The sequence below is a fragment of the Lytechinus variegatus genome, chromosome 3 (assembly GCF_018143015.1).
Source record: "Lytechinus variegatus isolate NC3 chromosome 3, Lvar_3.0, whole genome shotgun sequence".
NCBI lineage: Eukaryota > Metazoa > Echinodermata > Echinoidea > Temnopleuroida > Toxopneustidae > Lytechinus > Lytechinus variegatus.
Window position 1 is genome coordinate 35,052,981 of NC_054742.1, and position 22,146 is coordinate 35,075,126.

The 22,146-nt window shown below is 35.8% G+C and overlaps 1 protein-coding gene across 1 annotated transcript in view; it reads right to left on the reverse strand.

The window, feature by feature from the left end:
* The window catches only part of LOC121410868, a gene marked incomplete at its 3' end in the record, with an annotated part of 36,830 nt that extends 21,106 nt beyond the window's left edge, over positions 1–15,724 (reverse strand). Inside the window, 9 exon segments of the mRNA XM_041603216.1 lie at positions 2,343–2,457; positions 3,732–3,860; positions 4,382–4,523; positions 5,013–5,149; positions 6,402–6,527; positions 6,913–7,398; positions 8,604–9,152; positions 9,895–10,196; positions 15,524–15,724. Coding sequence (XP_041459150.1) covers positions 2,343–2,457; positions 3,732–3,860; positions 4,382–4,523; positions 5,013–5,149; positions 6,402–6,527; positions 6,913–7,398; positions 8,604–9,152; positions 9,895–10,185 — 1,975 coding nt within the window.
* Between the last annotated feature and the right edge of the window lie 6,422 nt (positions 15,725–22,146).

The window sequence follows — 22,146 nt, forward strand, 5'->3', positions numbered from 1 at the left end:
ATTTAGGGTTAAACGGGGGCAGATATGGCTCTGAAAGGTTGAGTATAACAACAAATCTCTTCTGGTATCATTCACATTCATAAAAAGCTCTCCTGATTCATAATGCTAACCTACTTGATTGCCAGTCACATTGACTCTGGAATCATTCGTAGTCATAAAAAAAGCTCTCTGATTTATAATGCTAATCTACCAATGTCTTGATTGCCAGTCACATTGAACTTGGAATCATTCACATTCATAAAAAGCTCTCCTGATTCATAATGCTAACCTACTTGATTGCCAGTCACATTGACTCTGGAATCATTCGTAGTCATAAAAAAGCTCTCTTGATTAATAATGCTAATCTACCAATGTCTTGATTGCCAGTCACATTGACCCTGGAATCATTCACATTCATAAAAAGCTCTCCTGATTCATAATGCTAACCTACTTGATTGCCAGTCACATTGACTCTGGAATCATTCACATTCATAAAAAGCTCTCCTGATTCATAATGCTAACCTACCAATATCTTGATTGCCAGTCACATTGACTCTGGAATCATTCACATTCATAAAAAGCTCTCCTGAGTCATAATGCTAACCTACTTGATTGCCAGTCACATTGACTCTGGAATCATTCGTAGTCATAGAAAGAGGTCTCTTGATTAATAATGCTAATCTACCAATATTTTGATTGCCAGTCACATTGACCCTGGTATCATTCACATTCATAAAAAGCTCTCCTGATTCATAATGTAACCTACTTGATTGCCAGTCACATTGACTCTGGTATCATTCACATTCATAAAAAAAAGCTCTCCTGATTCATAATGCTAACCTACTTGATTGCCAGTCACATTGACCCTGGTATCATTCACATTCATAAAAGCTCTCCTGATTCATAATGCTAACCTACTTGATTGCCAGTCACATTGACTCTGGAATCATTCACATTCATAAAAAGCTCTCCTGATTCATAATGCTTACCTACTTGATTGCCAGTCACATTGACCCTGGTATCATTCACATTCATAAAAGCTCTCCTGATTCATAATGTAACCTACTTGATTGCCAGTCACATTGACTCTGGAATCATTCACATTCATAAAAAGCTCTCCTGATTCATAATGCTAACCTACTTGATTGCCAGACACATTGACCCTGGTATCATTCACATTCATAAAAGCTCTCCAGATTCATAATGCTAACCTACTTGATTGCCAGTCACATTGATTCTGGAATCATTCACATTCATAAAAAGCTCTCCTGATTCATAATGCTAACCTACTTGATTGCCAGTCACATTGACCATGGTATCATTCACGTTCATAAAAAGCTCTCCTGATTCATAATGCTAACCTACTTGATTGCCAGTCACATTGACCATGGTATCATTCACATTCATAAAAAGCTCTCCTGATTCATAATGCTAACCTACTTGATTGCCAGTCACATTGACTCTGGAATCATTCACATTCATAAAAAGCTCTCCTGATTCATAATGCTAACCTACTTGATTGCCAGTCACATTGACCATGGTATCATTCACATTCATAAAAAGCTCTCCTGATTCATAATGCTAACCTACTTGATTGCCAGTCACATTGACTCTAGTATCATTCACATTCATAAAAAGCTCTCCTGATTCATAATGCTAACCTACTTGATTGCCAGTCACATTGACTTTGGAATCATTTATAGTCATAAAAAGCTCTCCTGATTAGTAATGCTAATGGTATAACCTACCAATGTCTTGATTGCCAGTCACATTGACTTTGGAATCATTCATAGTCATAAAAAGCTCTCCTGATTCATAATGCTAACCTACTTGATTGCCAGTCACATTGACTCTGGAATCATTCACATTCATAAAAAGCTCTCCTGATTCATAATGCTAACCTACTTGATTGCCAGTCACATTGACTCTGGAATCATTCACATTCATAAAAAGCTCTCCTGATTCATAATGCTAACCTACTTGATTGCCAGTCACATTGACTCTGGAATCATTCACATTCATAAAAAGCTCTCCTGATTCATAATGCTAACCTACTTGATTGCCAGTCACATTGACTCTGGAATCATTCACATTCATAAAAAGCTCTCCTGATTCATAATGCTAACCTACTTGATTGCCAGTCACATTGACCCTGGTATCATTCACATTCATAAAAAGCTCTCCTGATTCATAATGCTAACCTACTTGATTGCCAGTCACATTGACTTTGGAATCATTCATAGTCATAAAAAGCTCTCCTGATTCATAATGCTAACCTACTTGATTGCCAGTCACATTGACTTTGGAATCATTCATAGTCATAAAAAGCTCTCCTGATTAATAATGCTAATGGTATAACCTACCGATGTCTTGATTGCCAGTTTCACTGATTCTGGTATCATTCATATTCAGAGTTTCTAAGGAAGGATGCTGGAGAGAAGTCAGCAATACCTCCACAAAAACGTTTGCATCAGAAACCTGAGAAAACAAACACAGAATTTTCTTTTATTGAAGTTTGCATGTATTCTTAGATTATACAGTGCTTCTCAGAAAAAAAAACAACCACAACACTAACTAATGACAAATACTATAGACAATGACCTATCAATGTAAAGCTTAGAGTCTCCTCTTTCATCTGATGTAACTTGCATGTAGATGATTGAAACTCAGATACCGTCTGCCAAGTGACTTTCTGGTATCCATTTTTTTTTCAAATTGTTTCTACTCACTCATGTATGAATGAAAAATCATCTAAGTTATACCAGAGAGGACAAGGATAGGTCAATTGTCTACTATTTAAAAAAAAATAATAATTTATGATTAATCATTGATAATTCTTGGTTTCTTTTGTTGCAGAATACACTGTATAGTACATTTTTCAGAGGGATAACATTGGGTAATTCAATTAATTAATGTTACACAGAAAACCAAGTTAAGCATATTAGGAAAGATCTCTACTAGTAAAAGTAAAAGATTGATATGTAACAACACAGTGGTGTACGCAAGACCCCCCTGCGTATGCCACTGTTACAATATCATTAATACTATAGACCATCAATACATACTCTTCAGAAACTGAGAATAATTCATTATGTGTTTATATTACTGACATGACATGCCCTAAGCAAGTGCTTTGATTTAAGTTATAAAAAAAATTATTATTAGTGCTTTTATTATCATGTGCCCTCTTTGCATCTACTTATTTGTAATTGAGTGCTGATTAATATAAATACCATTAACATATTTATCTAAGATGCCCTAAAAATACATGCAGGTTCTCTTTAAATAAGTATAGCCAGAAACTAGAATTGAAACCTGATATGATTATGCTAATGAAATAATTGTTAAGTATTTATCCACTTGAACTACTGTTATATTACATGACAAGGATCGGCTGTACTAATACATTAAGACTGACAGTAATATGTAATCTGTATAAGAAAAAGCTGTTTAGATATCAAGTCTTTGGCACCTGAAAAATAACAGATTTATCCTGCACAGACAGGGATTATATAAATATCACACATTCAACTGATGAATGTCTGTGTACATGGATTGTCCTTGTATATCTTGCAAGCTTAGGTTGTACAGTCATTTATATTTCATAAATAATTCAAATATCAATATTTTGCACGCACATGGCCGATAATTTCTTCAACAACACTTTATTATGTACTTTCGCTCCTAACCATTCCACTCCTGACAAACATATACACTTTCAGAACAAGAAAATATAATCACATGGAGCTTACATCATTCCCTCCTGCATGGAATGTGATGAGGGAGGAATTCTCCTTGACCCCCTCTCCCAGGACCTGGAGCCCTGTACCCTGGATCCCACAGTTACGAACATTCAGCTCCTTTATTGCACATGAGGAATTCTGGGAAGGAACAAGGAAATGACACCATGAAATACCAACATGACCTTTCAAATTCAAATGATGTTTTTCAAGAATCTTGTTTCTGTAACAGGAGCTCATTATCTTCATCAAACAGACATTAAAATGGTTGATATTTTAATTCAAAGTAAAGCACATGTAGCAATATAAATTCAAGTGAAAACTGATTTACAATTATGAAGGGGCGACAGCAATCTCAGGGTTAAACAATTTCATTAAGTGAATTCTGCCGTGCTTTTACAAACATAGGTTAAAAAGTGTGCAGTTTTGTCAATACAATCCAGCAATCGTTCAAATTGGAAGTTCTTGAATGATTTTGTTTGCAAAAGTGAATATTTTCTAAAACTTAGATATAAAAAAATCATAGATTGGACAATTTATCACAAATATAAAATCACTGTAATTATTAGTCCTATCAATTATCACATTCGATCAGCCATTATTCAATGGGTATGACAAGTTCAAAATAAGCTTGTGCATATGAAAGGTTTCTATATACTTACTTTTAATATTACACTAAGGGAAGTGACAAATGAATTGCTATTTGACAACTGATTGTGGCTGACATCAAGATTACTAAGGATTGTGTTTTCTTGAAGGCCCTCCATGAGAGCAGAAAGGTCTGTAGCTCCACAACTTGACATGCTTTATGGTAAAAAATAAGAAAGGATAGAATATGGAGATAGGAAATCTTCATTTTCAATACAAATACAAATTAAATGGACAATCAATGATACAATTCTTTCATATTTAATGGCACAGATTGAAAATAAGAGGAGTACATTTTTCAGTAGTTAGCAGCCACAGAGTTCCAACTCTAAATAGACAATCTGGTTCACCCTGAAAAAAAAAGCATTAATGCATTTAAAGTAGCTGCAGAGGCACAATGGATTGGATGGGCAAGCCAATGTATGTTGATTACACTAATCATTTGTTTGCTCACTCAACCGATTTACCGAAATCAAATCAAACTATTCTGAAATTGATCTCAAATGCTGTAAGGGTTTAGAATGTAGATCAATCTCAATTTGAATTTAATTTGTATTTTACAACTCCGTGTAAAACAGAGACAAAAGCTTCCTTTTATATCACTGTCTTTGGCATGTTCAATATGCATTCAAATCAAAGACTTACTTGAGGGTTGTAAGAGAAGTGTTTGTCTTGAGAGCAGGTCCAATGCATCTTGATAGATAATCCTTCCCTAATTGATTACTTGAGAGATCCAAGCTCTTCAATGTCTGGTTAGTCATAACCATCAATCCTATACTCTCCTGCAAGAGATACAAAACATCCAAATAATTTGGAGGGAGGGGAATACAAGGAACCATTAATTCTAGACTGGCAGATGTCAAAATGCAGAAATCATGACGTGAAAGATGCCGGGGGCCTTTATGGTCTGATTCCTGCTGAAAGATGCAGTAGAGACTTTCGTTATAAAGCTGCTTTGAGAGAACTTTATCAAAGAAGTAACTGTCCCTTCTGGAAACATCTTTCAAAGAGCAGTGTGTATTGTCCTTTGAAATGTATTTCTTGACCAGCTAGGAGCATCAACAGCTTACATAGAGCCTTGTAATCTTGGTTATTTTTAAGGCTATTTTTTTATATTGCTGGCTATGATAAAGCAGTTTATGATAGTACATGGGAGTGGAGGGGTGTGCGGGGCTACAATTGAAAGTGACTCAAAATTAAATTTTTATTTCCTGTCACAAGTAGTAAATAACACAACACTACATCACTCATATCACAGAACACATACAACCAAGGAATTTATCAATCAGATGATATCATTTTATATGTGACATGATATAATCTCATTTATATGAGATTGTTTATAAAGATGCATTATTGTAGGTATGTTATCATTGACAGGTTAAATAATTATCTAATATACAGTATATCTAATAGATATGTTTGTCATTATTAGATGTATATTTTTTGCTATTAGGGCATGTATATAATTCCACACACATTTGTAATATAATTTCTTTAATAAGGTTTTTCCCGAAAACATGTAAACAATACAAATTTTGATTTTATGGACAAATAAATGAATACATAATTATGTGTATGTTGGTGCTTACTGCTTAAACATTACTTCAGAGTTAAACAGCCCCCCCCCCCCTCTGAAACAGATTATTATGCAACAGAGAACTGTTTTCATTAAAGCGATCTTCACAGATGGTTCCCATTGTAACACAGCTATTTACCAAATCAAAACCATACGATCTGCTAGTATTTTCAGAGAATGGAACATTCAGGACAAAGTGCCCAATACCCATTTTATACTACTATTATTACTAGGCAACTTTTTCATCCAATGGGAATTAAAATGGTGGAATTGCCAAACAACCAACCAAATGCAACGATTTCATGAAAATAACCTTGCCATTTACGGTTATTTTCATGAAATCATTGAATTTGATTGGTTGTTTGGCAATTCCACCATTTTAATTCCCATTGGATGAAAAAAGTTAAATAGCAAATTATATGCAACAGGGGCTTGAATAAACAAATGCTACTCACTGCTGTATCTGTGTCTGTTTTGTTGTTGGAGAGTACAGCTGATTTGATAGAAGTGTTGGCTGACAGTGCCATCATGATCACTCGGAATGCTTGAGGTCCCATCTCATTCTTTCCAAAATCTAATTCCTGTCATGTATTGAATCATTTGAATGAAATTTCCATGTTACTTCTAGAAGAATGCAAACTTATAATGATATAAGGTTCTGGACTTTTATTGAAGCTTTTGAGTAAGAGAATTGAATAATATTGTGTACACATGTACAAGAATGTTTTATCAAATTCTGCAAAAAAAAAAAACATAGTCCCATTTTGATGACAAGAATTAAACTATTTCTGTGCTTTCATTGTTTCTGCATTTTTTTTTCAAAAACTTTTTTAAAGAAGTTATGAAATTCTTACTCCAAACAGGAAGACATGATTGCATCAAGGTTATACATGTGGATTTAATAACAAATTGAAAGTAAAACTAATAAATCAGGAAAGAATTTGAAATACAAAAATAGGAATATACCTCTACATCAGTCATCTTAGTGAGAAGTTGGGTAAAAGAACTATCTGCCTTGAGAGGAGCATGGTCCAGATGCAAGCTGCCAATGCCAGGAGCTACTACATCCAGCATGTGCTTAGGATCTACAAGTGGGCAAAATGCACGGACAGCACGATCAAAGGCTTCCTGGGCCTTTGGGTGTAGTTCTTTGCTGACATTTCGGCAAGTATTCTCAGAGGTACTTGAAGCCGGTGCAGGAACACTATCAGTGGCATCTGAAGGAACAGCTTCAGTCTCTTGACTTTGGGCATCTGCTGCTTCAGGAGCAGTATCTCCTGGATCAGTAGGTGGATGATCAACTCCATTCATCTCATCATGGATGAGAGGCGCTTCATCTGGCGGTGGATCAAGTTGCCCTTCTCCATCACCATTTGAATTGACGTTTTCATTTTGAGTAGATAGATTAAGTGTGTCTTTTTGCTCTTGCTGAGAATTTGAATCATCTAAAACCTGCTGAGATTAATCAAACAGAGAAGAAATGAAAAAAAAGGTAACTTAAAGTGAAGAAGTACATTGAAAAAAAAAAAGAAATTTGAAAAAAAAAATTCAAATCACAAATACCAAATAATATAACAGACAATGAATATAATGGATAGAATATAAAATTTGACTCTCGAGTTTATATTTTTATGAAGGATGTAAGCAGTATAAGGAGCACTATTACTGAATATTAGATAGCCAAGACAGATAGCAAAGCGCGATTGGTCAATTGCGCGTCACGTGATATGATCGAAATCCGTGTATTTTCCCAGCCGGTCCACCTTCGATGAATATATTGACCAACCGGTCCGTGAATATATTTTTCTACGTGTATGGCGCCCTCTTGTGGATTAGATGTTACCAACTACACGGAAATAAAATATGTGGGACTAAAGTATATGGACTGGACTCTAACTTAGATCTATGGCTAGGCCTAAAACAAACTTGATTTGATTAGAAAAGGGCCATTCACTGCATTAGAGTAGTAGTAGACTAAAGTTACATCTAGATCTATACCAGTTCCATCAATCACTGTGACTATCGTAAACAACAGGCTGCACGCATCATTAGGCCATTTTTATCTACATCATTAAAGGCTATCTAATATAACAGATATTGACTGATGGGATGTGTAAAAAAAATCTTTGGACCGCCTAAAGGATTAATATTTTCCCTCGTGATCATATTTTCCCTCAGCGCTGCGCGCTTCGGGAAAATATAACCCCTCGGGAAAATATAAATCCGGCGGTCCAAAGAATGTTTATATTACACACCCCATTAGTCAATATCTGTATAATATTTCAGAAATGTCATATTGGGAAATTGGGAAATTGAAAAAGGAAGGAAGGAAGAAAGAAAGAAATTAGGTAACTAACTTAAAGTGAAGAAATACATTGAAAAAAAAAAAGAAATTTGAAATTTGGAGAAAAAAAAGAAATTCAATTAACAAATGCCTAATAATAAAACAGACAATGAATAATAAGGGATAGAATATGGAATTTGACTCTCGGGTTTATATTTTTGTGAAGGATGTAAACATTATAAGGAGCACTATTACTGAATATTTCAGAAATGTCATATTGGGAAATTGGGAAATTGAAAAAGGAAGGAAAGAAGGAAGGAAGAAAGGAAGAAAGAAAGAAATTTCTAGACAGGAAAGACTTGGAAATACAAACCTCTGGCTCATTTTCATTATCAACTGTTTCTGAAGAAGCATTATTAGTATCTTTGTTGGGTTCTGGTGCTTGGTCTTCTGAAGCTTTACTCAAATCCTTCCCAGGTTCATGATCTTTGAGGGAATCATCAAAGTTCAAAGTTGGAACAGTATCAACAATAATGGTAAGGTTAGAGGCATCTTCAACTTGGGGTGCATCCTCAATAAAAGTTTTGTCCTCGACTTCATTCTGATTTTCCACATTTTCTGTGAGAGACGCTGAATTTGCAGAGTCTTCGTTTAGGCCAGCCGCTGCCTTTGTAATGGTTGCATCTACAAGGGCACGAACTGCGACACTATCTACCGAGGAGGTCACACTTGAAGGTCGTACATCACCGTGGACCAGCTTATTTTTGTGTGAAGAGACATCAGCAGCGGCCTTATTAATTGTATGGCTAACTAACGCACGCACAGCAACACTGTCTACAGAAATGGCACTAGTTGGCCTTACACTGCTGGATCTTTCAGTCTGTACACCCGAGTTGTCACCTTCTGCCTTCTCATTCCGATCCTGAAGAAAGATAAATAGATGATATTTGCTCAGATCTATTCTTGTTAAATCTTGAAAACAAGCTTGCATTGGTCTACTTTAGGACTATGGAGTACCTCCTCTGCAGCTAAAACTTAGTGTCTGCTCATTCCATTAATTCCTATCATGCTACCGTATGATTTTTATGTAGAATCAATAACTGACATTGTCCATTTTGCCCTTTACTTCTTTTAAGTGTGCTTGACAGGTTCATACTCTTTCAATTATCTCTGCAATAAAGCTGGGTACAAAGATATTGTTTGCCTGGATGGTCATAATAATTACTCTTTGATACTGAGTCCTGACTACACCTTATCTTGATGCTGTATTAATTCAGTCTGCACCATCTGGTCTTGGCAGAATGAACATCACTGTCTATCCCTTGGTTTCATTGTATCGCTTCATCTGTTCATGCTCAATTGCTGTTCTGTCCATAATGTTAATCTCCTTGAATAGTTCAAGAACAGACCATCAGAACCATCAGGCTTCTTGCATCACTCATCACCACCTTCATGTAAATGTTCACAGCCTGCAACTCATGTGACCGCCAAATTTTCAAACTCTCGATTATAATAAAAAAATTGTTATTTTAGTTGGCAATTCTTTCATCACATATCATATTGCCTTAAATATCCTTACTTCCAAGATCTATTTCCCTTCACAGAAGTACTAAACATTAATTACCTTTTGATAACACAATGAATATTGTTTATCTGCTACTTACTTCATTCTTTTCATCCCTTAGAAGTTTATCAGAATGGTCATCTTCTGAACAGGAAAATTTCTCCACAGCAGTTTGCTCAATGCACCCACCATTGGGTCTACTGGCAGATTCCTGGTCTGCATTTCCTGTGTTCGTGTTAGGCGCAGGTGATAAAAGAGGCTGAGAGGCTTGTAAATTTTGACCTCGTATATCCTCAACTGGTGTCTCAGAAGGAAGGTCAGCAGGTATTTGATTGGGCCTTACAGATGGGGTTGATTCAGTAGCAGTTGTTTTAGAATTCCCACATCCCATATTTTCTGCATCTGTAATGAATGATAAAGAAGAAGGAGGAAGGATAAGAGTCAGAAAAACTGTATTATGAAAAAGAATTGTGACATATTTCTTGGAAAGTTCTTGAAATTGTTGTTTAGTCTGTAAAAAAGCCATGTGGAAACTGGGTATAAATAATTGTGTTGTGTATTAATCATTGTTTTACCATATAAGTGAGGTCCTCAACATACATCCATTGTAAATTGGTCTAGTTATACTGTAAAAAATGGAATTCATCAAACATCTTTTAATTTAAAAGTAGAAATTCATTATGAAGTTTTTCAGTATTTTTAGCAGGGTACAATGAAAGTCTCACAATTTCTTATATGGACCTTAGTTTAGTAAAAATAATAATAGTGATATGTTGGCTGGAGTTTCATTGTCTCCAATGTCTGCACAGTTCCCCTTGTCTGTACATCTGCACAATTCTAATCAAAGAAGAATGCATGCAAAGACTACAAAATTCATATAGGCCTAGGCCTATATGCGTTATATTCATTAAAATTTCGAAGTGAAGATGGTGACAAATATTAAATATATATCTTATGCAATGGTTTCAAAATGTGACCTGCCATCCCCAAACCAACAATAAGTCACCACAGAGTGTTCTTTGTAAATTGCTTAAATATCAATTTGTCTTCATGAAGTAGAAATTAGAAAATTCTGTAATTGAAAGAGTAAAACTTTTTATTCCCACTGTCCAAATTTAAATTTTATTATTAAACATTTATAAGTTTTACAATTGAAAGATTGTGCACACCTCTACATGTACCAGCGACCAACTTAAGTTAGACCACCGCTATAACACTCCTAGTACCAATGAGGTCCAAACATTAACATGTATGGACCTCATAGGCGACATTACCCAAAAATATGGGTTAGACAATGCTGTTCTGATTTCCAACCCAAGACTTTGGTAAATGTACGCCTTACTACAAATTGGAGTTAAGTGATATGACTTTCATTTGGTGGGGAGACATTAAAAGTATTAATTAAGTAGTTCAAATTAAAATAGATTATCATTAAACTTACATTTCAGGCCCTTTTTGTTGATTTTCGGTGAGCGTTCCACACAGCTGCGACGAGTGATCAACTCCGAAGTGATACGCGAACTGGTCAGCTGATCGGTCAGGTGATCGGTAGATTATCTTTTTGTCAGACGTTCATAATTTATGTAAAGCGTATCAATCTTCAGTATCTTGATTCCAAAGTATCAGTATTGCAGATAAATGTCATTATTGATTGGAATCAGTGGCGGATCGGGGGGGTGGGGGTGGGGGTGAGCATTTCTGGCGGATCGGGGGGGTGGGGGTGAGCATTTCTGCGCGATCCCCCATTGAGATTTGTAGTAAATATTTTGGAATTAAATACGTTGTTCATACTAGTTATGCGACCCTCCCTTACGATGATCACAGCATTATTTGTAATGGGGATATTTCGTTAATAATTATTCTTGTCTCTTCTTTCTCTTTTTCAGCCTTTTTTTGCTTGTTAAAACCTTTTTTCCTTTTTTTTTTGGGGGGGGGGGGGCTCGCCAAATTTTACGTGGGTCAAAATTACCTTCATTTTTTTAGTGACAATCTTTTTTTCATTTGTCCAGTTCTACGCGAGACAAAATTACCTTCGATCATTATTATAGTTAAAAACTTTTTTTATTTTTATTTATTTATTTATTTTTTTTTGGGGGGGGGAGGTTGCCAAATATCACGCGAACGTTTTTCAGCTTTTACTGTTTTATTCGACTTATAATCAAATATTAAATGGGGCTTACCACAGTTTTTTTTAAAGTCAATTCATAAGAATATTCCTCCTCGGGATTTGAGCTTTCTTTCATGAAATATCAATTTTTTTCATGATTACCAAAAATACTTTTTTATCGGTGTATGCCTATAAAGCTTTAGCTCATGCGTTGCGCCTGCCATATTTTAATGCTGATCAACTTTATGCTTTTAATGAATTCCTAAAAACAATAAATTCTCAGATCATCAATTTTGTCGCAATCGAATAATTCGATTGCGTCTCTCTATCAGTTTTGAATATTCATAAAAAATATCAGCTCGTGCTTTTTGCTCATAATATTTTGATTAGTAAATTCTTCTCTTATATAATCGAGTCGGATAGATAGATAGATAACTAGAGAGAGAGAGTTGGGGGGGGGGGTCCCTCAGCTACTTGTCCTCGCTTATTTGTTATTATTTGTTATTATGCTCATGTTGTGAGAGCTTTGTGTTTTCACATTTTTTCTTTTTCAACCTTTTTATTGTCTCGGAGCTTCCCTCTATTTCTTTACACTATATAATGTAGTCCTTTTTACCTCATTGTTTCAATCATTGGCGGCGGAAGCCCCAAATTTTAGGAGGGGACAACCTAAAAAATTTTGACAAGCAAAAAAAAAGGCTCTCAACCCAAACATTTTAGGGGGGACGTAGGAAAATAAATTGACAAGCAAAAAAAAAAAAAGGTCAACAACAAATTTAGGGGGGAACGTCCCCGCTTCCGCCGCCTATGGTTTCAATTCTTTTTTTGTTCTCATTTCAATGAAAACATCATTATTAAACTGACGTAGAAGACTTTATTACGAAATTTTGACATTGTTTTGTTTCATTTGTTTGGCTTTCTTTTTTTCTTCTCCTCATCTTCTTTTTCTTCTTACTTTTTCCCTTTCCTTATTTTCTCTTCAGTATTTCATTCAGGTATCCGCCAATTTATACAACACCAAGCATATAGAGGCGGATAATCAGTGAGGGAGCATGACGGTGTGCCGCTCTAAAAAAAAGGAGGAATATTGGAAGAAAAAAAAAGAAGAAGGGATGGGGAAAAAATAAAGAAAAAAAAAGATGATGATGGCAATGACGATGATGAAAATTATCTTGGTGATGATGATGGTTGTGGTGACGGTTGTGGTGATGATGATGGTGATGCTAATGATAGTGGTGATGATGATGATGACGAGATGTAATTTTGTTATTTTGTCTTTGAAAAAATTAAGTAGTGCAAAGTTGAATTCATTTAAAGTTTATTATGAAAATAGCAGAAAAAAAATTGGTATGCGTTCGAGGAAAATCCATCCCCCACCAATCTTTTTCAAAGATTTTTTTTTTGCCCGGGGGGGGGCCACTTCCATTCACGAGTGGATACCATGCGCGACCATGGGGTCTCGAAAAGCACCCTAAACACGTAATTTCCATATTCTGAAAATGCACCCCTTCACAAGTATTGGCGTGTGAAACCCTACCCTTAACAAGTATTGGAAACAAAACGATACTCTTGGCAAATCATATAGTTCCCTGAAATGAACCCCTAAACAAGTACAGGAATGTTTTATTGTTACGGGTCCTTCGGTCGTCGGCTTTACCTTATTTGGTTTAGTACGACCCCACCTTCTACACCTCGCGCAAATCGGACTCTAAACACGAAGTGTTGGAGCAAAAAGGACATCCTTTATAAAACATTTTGATTTTGTTTTATCATCCCCGCAAATTAGACCCTAAACACGACGGTTTTCCTAGCGAATTAATAGATACCCTTTTTTCGTTATTTTTGTGTTTTTGACACCCTTATCACGTTACGTAGGTAACGTGCCCTATCGTGAAAAGGACATCCTTTTTACGTTTTTTTTTGGTCGCGCATGGTATCCACTCGTCAATGTAAGTGGCCCCCCCCCCCCGGGTTTTTTGTGACGGCGTAGGCCTTTGCAAGCAGCTATTATTATGGTAAAAAAGTAAATGAAATGTCAAGAAATACATGATGATTTTTATGGTACATTTTAGTAGGCCTATATCAATTCATACTTGTTATCAAAAAGAAAAAAGTGGGTCGTTACGGACCATTAAAAATGGGAAATTTGGGCATTTTATATTTAGGATAGAGCAACTGCTCGTTATAGACGTCACAATAAATCAAGCATTCTAAATTCTATCAACTCCATTTTTTGTCAAATAACACCTTCATCGATATTTTGAAATGATTTTTCTCATATTTTCATCATCTTTTTATCAGGGTGAAATTCCCCTTTAATTTACAAAACAGATTCGCAAACAATATCAAGAGTAGTGGGAGGCAAGGGTGGAAATCTAAGGTAGGGGACCAGGGGCTGGAAAACAGGCAAAAAAAAAAAAAAAAAACTAACAAAAAAAAAAAAAAGGAAGGTTTATCACCCCCAAAAGAAGGTCGTCTCGTCCAAAATACATGTTTTACTTCGATTTAAATGATGTAGGCCTATTTCTTTCCATCATATATAAAAGAACAAAAATAGTAGGGGGACATTTGATAATGTGCCCCTACTATTTTGGGTTAGGGGGAAGTGTCCCCCTGGGATTTGCACCCATGTGGGTGGGGGGTGTTGCACCTCCTTTCGGAATCATTATGGAACAGTGTGAATAGTCGCTGTGATTTCGATCTCATACCTATAAAAAAAATAGAACAGAAGAACGCCTTGACCACAGGCCAAAATGCCTAACAATTTTTCCGCGGCATTAGCGACTCTCGTAAGGGGCGCTCCATTTATAAATAAAGTTGCATGTGTAGCTGTCTATGGCAACAGAATCTATCGCAGAATTGAAGCCAGAAGCGTGGGAATTTTCAAGAAAATTCAAGAAAAGAACCGGTGAGTACCGATTTAACAGTACTAATCTAATTAGTTACATGTATTGAATTATAAGAATATTCAATTTTTCGTGAAACAAAGCTTAGTTCTAAGCTAGGGCGGCCCAAATGCGCGTGAGTGGAGTCCCAGTTTCTTAACACGGGTAAGTATTGCGTTGTCGCCTAGAGTGCCGCTTTAATGGCTATGACTTTAAACCTCCGCTATACTACTTCCCCCATCTTAGATTTGTACATTGGATGAGTGACCACCAAAGAATCTACTACAATAAGTCTACAGGCTACCAGTTATGTTTTTGTCTCTTTTCTTATCCCATTCCCCCCCCCCCCCCCACGGTCTCAGACTCAGCTTAATTAAGTTTAAAGCTCTTAATTTCATTAAGTATATTCGGCTGTTATTGTATTCATACTCTTCAGATTATACAAAAAGCAATATCACATAAAGCTTAGGATTTTTCAAAGACATGTTTAAACGTTGATCCATTTTAGGTGCACCGATATGTCACACCCCCCCCCCCCCCCTTTAATCAATCAAGACTCCCTTTAGTCTAACTTACATGGATAGCTAAGAGTGGGACTGTACAAATCAAATGATCCCGCATAAAGATATTTCTATTTTTATAAACTATCTAGCCATATTTCAAGTTTTTGTCACAATTACTTAGTTGTACTTTTAAACCAAAATTATACGGCAATATGCAACTAATTTTTAACTTACTCCGGCATCAATATTCGTAAAATCTGCTACCAGGATCGGTTTTCCTTTCCCGATTCAGTCATTTCAAGATCCCGAGAGCGAGAGGCGAGGCAGGTGTCGAGCCGAGATACCGGTACTCGTTGCTAGGATCGCGAACGCTTCAATGGAAATGTTCAATCAATCCCGTTGGTGGATCCATTTATTGACCTCTGGTAAGAGTCGAATAATGTCTGCAGCTCGCAGGGGATATGTTTGTATGCCGGGTTTGTATTATATTGTACAGTGTTGAGTGGGGATGAGGTAGCAGTAGGCCTACTTGTTGGGGATGGGGGGGGGGGGGGGGGTTGATATATGAACTGTTGGTTTTGAACATGGCCCATATCGTGTGACATAGTGAAAATTATAGTGTTTGAAAATAAGGTAATTTTATCAATTTTGTATTTGTTCTAAGAATTTGAATGAAAAAAATCCACGTAGGCCCCCTAATTCCTTTTATCTCTCTTTATAATTGGTATTGATAATCACAGACAAAATAACATAAAAACAATATACTATAGCCTACATCTCCTTGAAAAGCATTGTCAAATCACAGTGTGCAACATTTCCATCTCGGGGGGGGGGGGGGGGGCTCAATCCCAAGCAAGGTTAATCAAGTTTGTTTACCATTACATACCACCTAAGATTCTTACATATATATTCCTTCATTTGGTTGCATATGGAACCCCTTCGTCAGAAACAATATTCACTTCTTCAAGTGGCTGGAAAATTGTCCTCTTTTCTGAGCAATTAAATATTCAAATATTTCCATGCAATTAACAGGAGCTGATAAGTGTTAAAAAATCTAAATCCTATCCCTTGGATCTATATTTATATAAATGTACATGTATATGGAATTTTAAGTACAAAAACCAAGAAATTAATACATAGGTTAAGTGACTAAATGTCTGTACCAAATAACATTTCAAAAGCGCACTTTCTTTGATTCCAGATTGATTAGTTCAAATAATTTGACACCGTAGTTTCAGCGATGGTTGTAAGGTGTTTTGTAACTTAATTTAAGTTTCAAGAGGAATAAATATAATACAATTTATAACTAAATAACATAGCCGAAGTCCCGCCGAAGTGGATTATTTCACGGTAAAGGCCCTTCTACCCCCAGCAGTGTTGCCAGGTGGAGCTGAAGAGAATCTCCATGTGCGTTGATGAATTATCTGACTTTGTGATTTGGTTCTCTGATTTTGCAGCCTGGTAGCTTCTTTTGGTGATTCTGTTTCTTTGTCAGTAAGTCTATTCAGGGGTTCAGGCTTACTTGGTATGAATGTTTAGGGGGACTATAACAGTAAAGCGATACGTGGTTAATATTACATAGGCCTATAAAGAATCAAAAGAACAAAAAAAAGGTTCAAACTTCAAATTATTTTTTAGAGAAACACATTATGTATCCTGGAGAGTGAACAAAGTGACCAAACACTAGCTTTCTGTAGATCACCAGTCTTCAACAAGTAGTGACTTGGTTGAATCACGTGCAAGGGCGATTCAGCTTTGGTCTGCAAATAATACCGCCCACTTGTTATTAATATTAGCATCGGAGCTATTTAGAATATATATATATATATATATATATATATATATATATATATATATATATATATATATATATATATATATATATAATTTGTATTCAGATTTTATATATAATTTGTATTTCAGATTTTTTATATACAGCAGTGTTTTCTAGACATAATTGATCCACTGCATGTATGTCTATTTTGGTTTTACTCTGTAACAATATTGAGTTAAAATTTTACCACCACGAGGGTAATTACGACTTTGTGCCAAACCACTTTGGCACTATTTTACCCAATGCGGGAAGCATGTTGTCCAATAAGGTTAACAAAATAAGCACCAATTACTCTAGAACGGCCAAAATTCACTGTCTTCATACTGGATAGATAAAAATGCATGCCCCCAAAGAAATGCCCAATGTTGGTTGGACACATAATTACCCTCATGGAGCACTTTTACCCAATATTTTCTACAGTGTACATCTTGACTCATTTGTTAGCTCGAGCTCTTGAATGTTCATTTTCTTTCATTTCGTAATAAAGATGAGAACAAAGCTGATAGAATTTCGGGAAGGGGGGGGGGACGGCGTAAGAGGGGTCGGTAGCCAGGGGGTGGGGCTAGAGCCAAAAAATTCCCGGTCATATCATGTTATGAACAGGCGTAATGGTGTAATGAGACGACGATTTTGAGAGGGCCAGATATTGCGTATCGGGCAGAATTGACATTTTTTTATACAAAAATCAATTTTTGTAATAGATTTTACATGATATCCAAAGAATAAAATATTTCACTCTTCTCTCTTTCCATTCCTTTTTTGTGGTCTGTACGCCACTGTGAACAGGATTCTTTGTGCTAGTAGCGTGAAGAGTAAAAAAAAACCCGAAGGACGCAGTATGGCGCATGTGCTAAAAAGCTGCTTGATAAGTCCCGAGCGAGAGAGAAAAAAAATCACCTTTTTATGAGAATCTAATTTTGAGATATTTTTTGACATTATATTCAGTAAAAAAAATCATATCCTATACTTTTCCTTTGCTTTTCTTTCCTCCTTTATTTTTTGGTTCTTGGTTGCAGAACTTTTGGGGCCATGGCCCAACCCTTTCATACTCATAAAAGGCAGTATATGCGGTCGGGGTCCGGGGTGGAGCCGCCTGAACTTCTTGATATCATTGCCACTAAACATTCGCATGCAGGTTGCCGCTATTTTTAATCAAATCGCGGATATATACAGAATATAGCTAACGCAGTAGGGGCTCTTCTTCTATAACCTTCAAATGGCTCTATAACACCCCTATAGGGACCCTTTCTATATTTAGCTTTACGTTCAATCACTGGCGTACAGGCGGGGGGGGAGTCTTGGTTCCACACCCAAGAGGAGGTAAAAGAAATAGGAGACAACGTATAATGAAATGGATGGAAACAATGAAATGTGTTTTTTGCTGAATATATTGGAAAAATCTATCACATAATTAGAATTTAATTTCAATAAGCATTTTTTCAGCTCGCTTTGCTTGCTGGCGATTTATTTTCTTTCTTTTACAACTTTTGCTTTGCCGCCTCAAAATATTTAGTTCATTACGCAACTGGGTTGAATAATTGTCTTGTGTAAGGTTATAGAAGAAGAGCCCCTACTGCGTTGGGTCTGGGGCAAAGCCCCGGTAGCTTATTTTCATATAAAATTTAGCAAGCTTATAGCACAATGTTGTATGTTCTTCATCTTTCTTCCCGCTCTTTATTTAATTCAATCTTCGGCAGCCCGGCCGTGTCATTAAGTTTTTTTTTCTTGTCCATTTTCTTTGTTTTCCAATTCAGCTTTCGACATATTCCATTCTACCTTCGTTTCCCGCTATTTTTTGCCACTTTGTCTTTTTTAAATTTATTTCCCATCAGGCTATTGCATTACATAGGCCTATTTCGGAATGATTTGTTCTTTCTCAAATTTTCTTCTATCGTTCCTTTTCCCGCTTTCTTTCCTTTTCCTTTAAAGAATACTTTTTTCGTTAAATTTTTACTTTTCCCTTTCATTTTCCTCCTTTCCTTCAACCTTCCCTTTCTTTATATCTCCCTCCTTTTCTCTTTTTCCTTTTTTTATTTTCCCGGTGAATTCCGCCAAAGGGGGGGGGGTCGGCCTCACTGTACTCAGTAATTAAGTCAGCGTGCAATTTTGGTCATTGTGTTATTTTAAATGACTCAATTCTATGCTCCCATTAAATGATATTGAATATACACCCCCTAATTCCAAGGGACAACTTCCACTATGTGTGACCATGGATAAAATATCATTATCAGTGGAGGATCTATTTGATGAATAATCACTTGGCTTTCATTTTGGAAGGTTCTAGCAGACTTCTATACATTGGCTTGTTTTTATTCATAAATATTTAACTAAAATATACATTGTACACATTTTGGGGGCCTGAATTATGAAGTATTTTTTCGTTTGTTTTGGGGGGTTAGTTCTTGGTTATGAGCTATCCATTGTATGAAAAGCATTACCCTCTCCGAATTGTAATTAAAGAAGTGTTGCATGTATTAAAATAATTTCGAATTTAAGGAGCCAGAAAAAAATGAACTACCCCTGAATCAAAATGAATTTAAAGTTTACTGAATAATATCGTTCGAAATCGAACCGTATTATGGTCGTGTGTGTTTTAGGCAAGATGGGGATGAGGGCGGTATCAAAAGTCAGAAGCATCGGCGGCGGAAGCGGGGGGGGGGGGGGGCGGGGTACCTAAATTTTTGTTGATAACCTTTTTTTTTTACGTAATTACTTTTTTTTACTTATACGTAAATAATTCAAATAAACACCAACAGATCTACTGCCAGAAAAAAATATTGTTGATTGTATAAAGACAATTTTGCATTTTGATAGCGAGTACATGGGCGCATGTGCAAAAAAATCACGCACTTGATAAAGTCTTTTATGTGCTTTGAAAACCATGCCTGTGATGATTATGCTCATTCGTGCATTATTCAATGGTTCCATTTCGTATTCTTTTCAAAGTTATTCATATATTGGAGGTACATTTCTACAATTTATTTTGGTAAAAAACTTTCAGTTAAAATTGAAAAAAGTTATAATCATTATGATTTATGGGGAACTTACTTTTATGCTATGTTTAGAAGACGATATTGATCCTAAAGCATTAGAAATATGCCGCTTTAAGCACGCGTTTGATTGAAGGACTCACCATTTCAAAATAAAATATTTGGGTACTAAACAATTCATATTGTCGATGGGTCACGAACATATTTCTCGACGACTACACTCCTCACGTAACCCTTCCTAAACTGGCATAGATATCATTACGTTCGTATTCGTTCATAACTTATTTCGATAATTAACCGTCTACAGCTATAGAAACAGGTTGCTCCTCCGAATTTTAATAGTTTCTAACATATATCTTTTGTAAGGCTCTCCCGCTCTCTCCCCCTCTCTCTCTTTATTCCTTCACCCTCTCTCTTTCTGTATCTCATTCTCTCTCATATCCCTCTCTGTTTTCCCCTTTACTTCCTCTATTCTGATAAAAATACAGAAAAAACTAAAATGAATAGCCATTCACCATATAGATTCTTTTTTGCTTCCAGCCGAGATATTCAATTCAATTCAAATAAACATTTATTTTCCTCCATTTTACAAAGTTACATTCATCATTGTTCACAAGAATACACTTCAAATCAATTTCTATAAAGAATATAAATATAAACAACTTATGTGTAAAGAGGAAGGCGTATGTCCCTAGAAGCATAATGCTTGTGGCGGGATACGCCTGTGGACAAATATATACAATACACAAAATACAATACAAAGATAAGAAGGGCGAGGAAAGGAGAAGAGAAGTAGAAAAGAAAACGGGAAGAAAACGAGAGAGGGAGAAGTGAGCAGGAAGGCGGGCGGGCATGAGTTACCGAGTACCGAGCAAGTAGAGCGTACAACAATGTATGATGGAGAGAGGGAGAGATAAAAATAATAATGCCGCAACATTTGCACATTATTCATGTTAACTTAAGATCAAAAGGAATGTAAGGTATTATGATATTCAAGCATAGGATGATAAAATTGATTTTTTAATCTTAAATTTTAAGCTAGTTGCTGACAAGGATTTTTTTATGTAGTCTGGAAGATCATTCCATATTTTGGGGCCAGAATAACGGATGTTGTGTTGAAAGATAATCTTTTTGTGTTTAGGAATATATATTTGGTTATTTGTTCGGGTATCAAAATGATGTATATTTGATACATGCGTAAAGAAATCACGAAAATTTTCTGGAATTTGAGAATTTAAACACCTGTACATAAAATTACATTGCTGAAGTTTATTGATGTCGTTAAATTTCAGCAGTTTCTGGGAATGAAATAAAGATTTCGTGTCTGTTGGTGGTATGATGTCGTTCACAGAAATTATACGCACAATTTTATTTTGAAGGGAACATAATTTTTTAAGATGGGTTTGGTATGTGTTAGCCCAGACCAAATTACAATAATAAAAATATGGCAAGATTAGAGAGCAATATAATGTACGTAGGACCGGTTTTGGAAGATAAAAGCTTAGGCGATATATAATTCCGATATTTTTCGCTACCTTGTTTTCAATTTCATTTATGTGATGTGACCATGTTAAATTACTGTCAATGATAATACCAAGAAATTTTGTATTTTCAACTCTGGGAATAATTTGGTTATTAAGCCTAACTTCAACATGATTAAAATCTATATGCCTTGTAGAGTTACGGAAAATAATGTAATTGCATTTTTTGTAATTGATTGTGAGTTTGTTTGCACTGAACCATTTACAGACATTACTCAATTCGGTATTAACAGTTTCACACAAGTGGTAAAGATTTTTATCAGAATAAACTATGTTTGTATCGTCAGCGTACATGATAAAGGAAAGAAGGTTTGATGAACGATATATGTCATTGATAAATAAAATGAATAAGAGCGGGCCTAGTAATGACCCTTGTGGAACTCCACATGTAATTGTCCTATATTCGGATTGAACAGAGTTATATAAAGTACATTGCTTACGATTTAAGAGGTAGCTAGAGAAAAGATCAAGGGCAGTCCCACGAATACCATA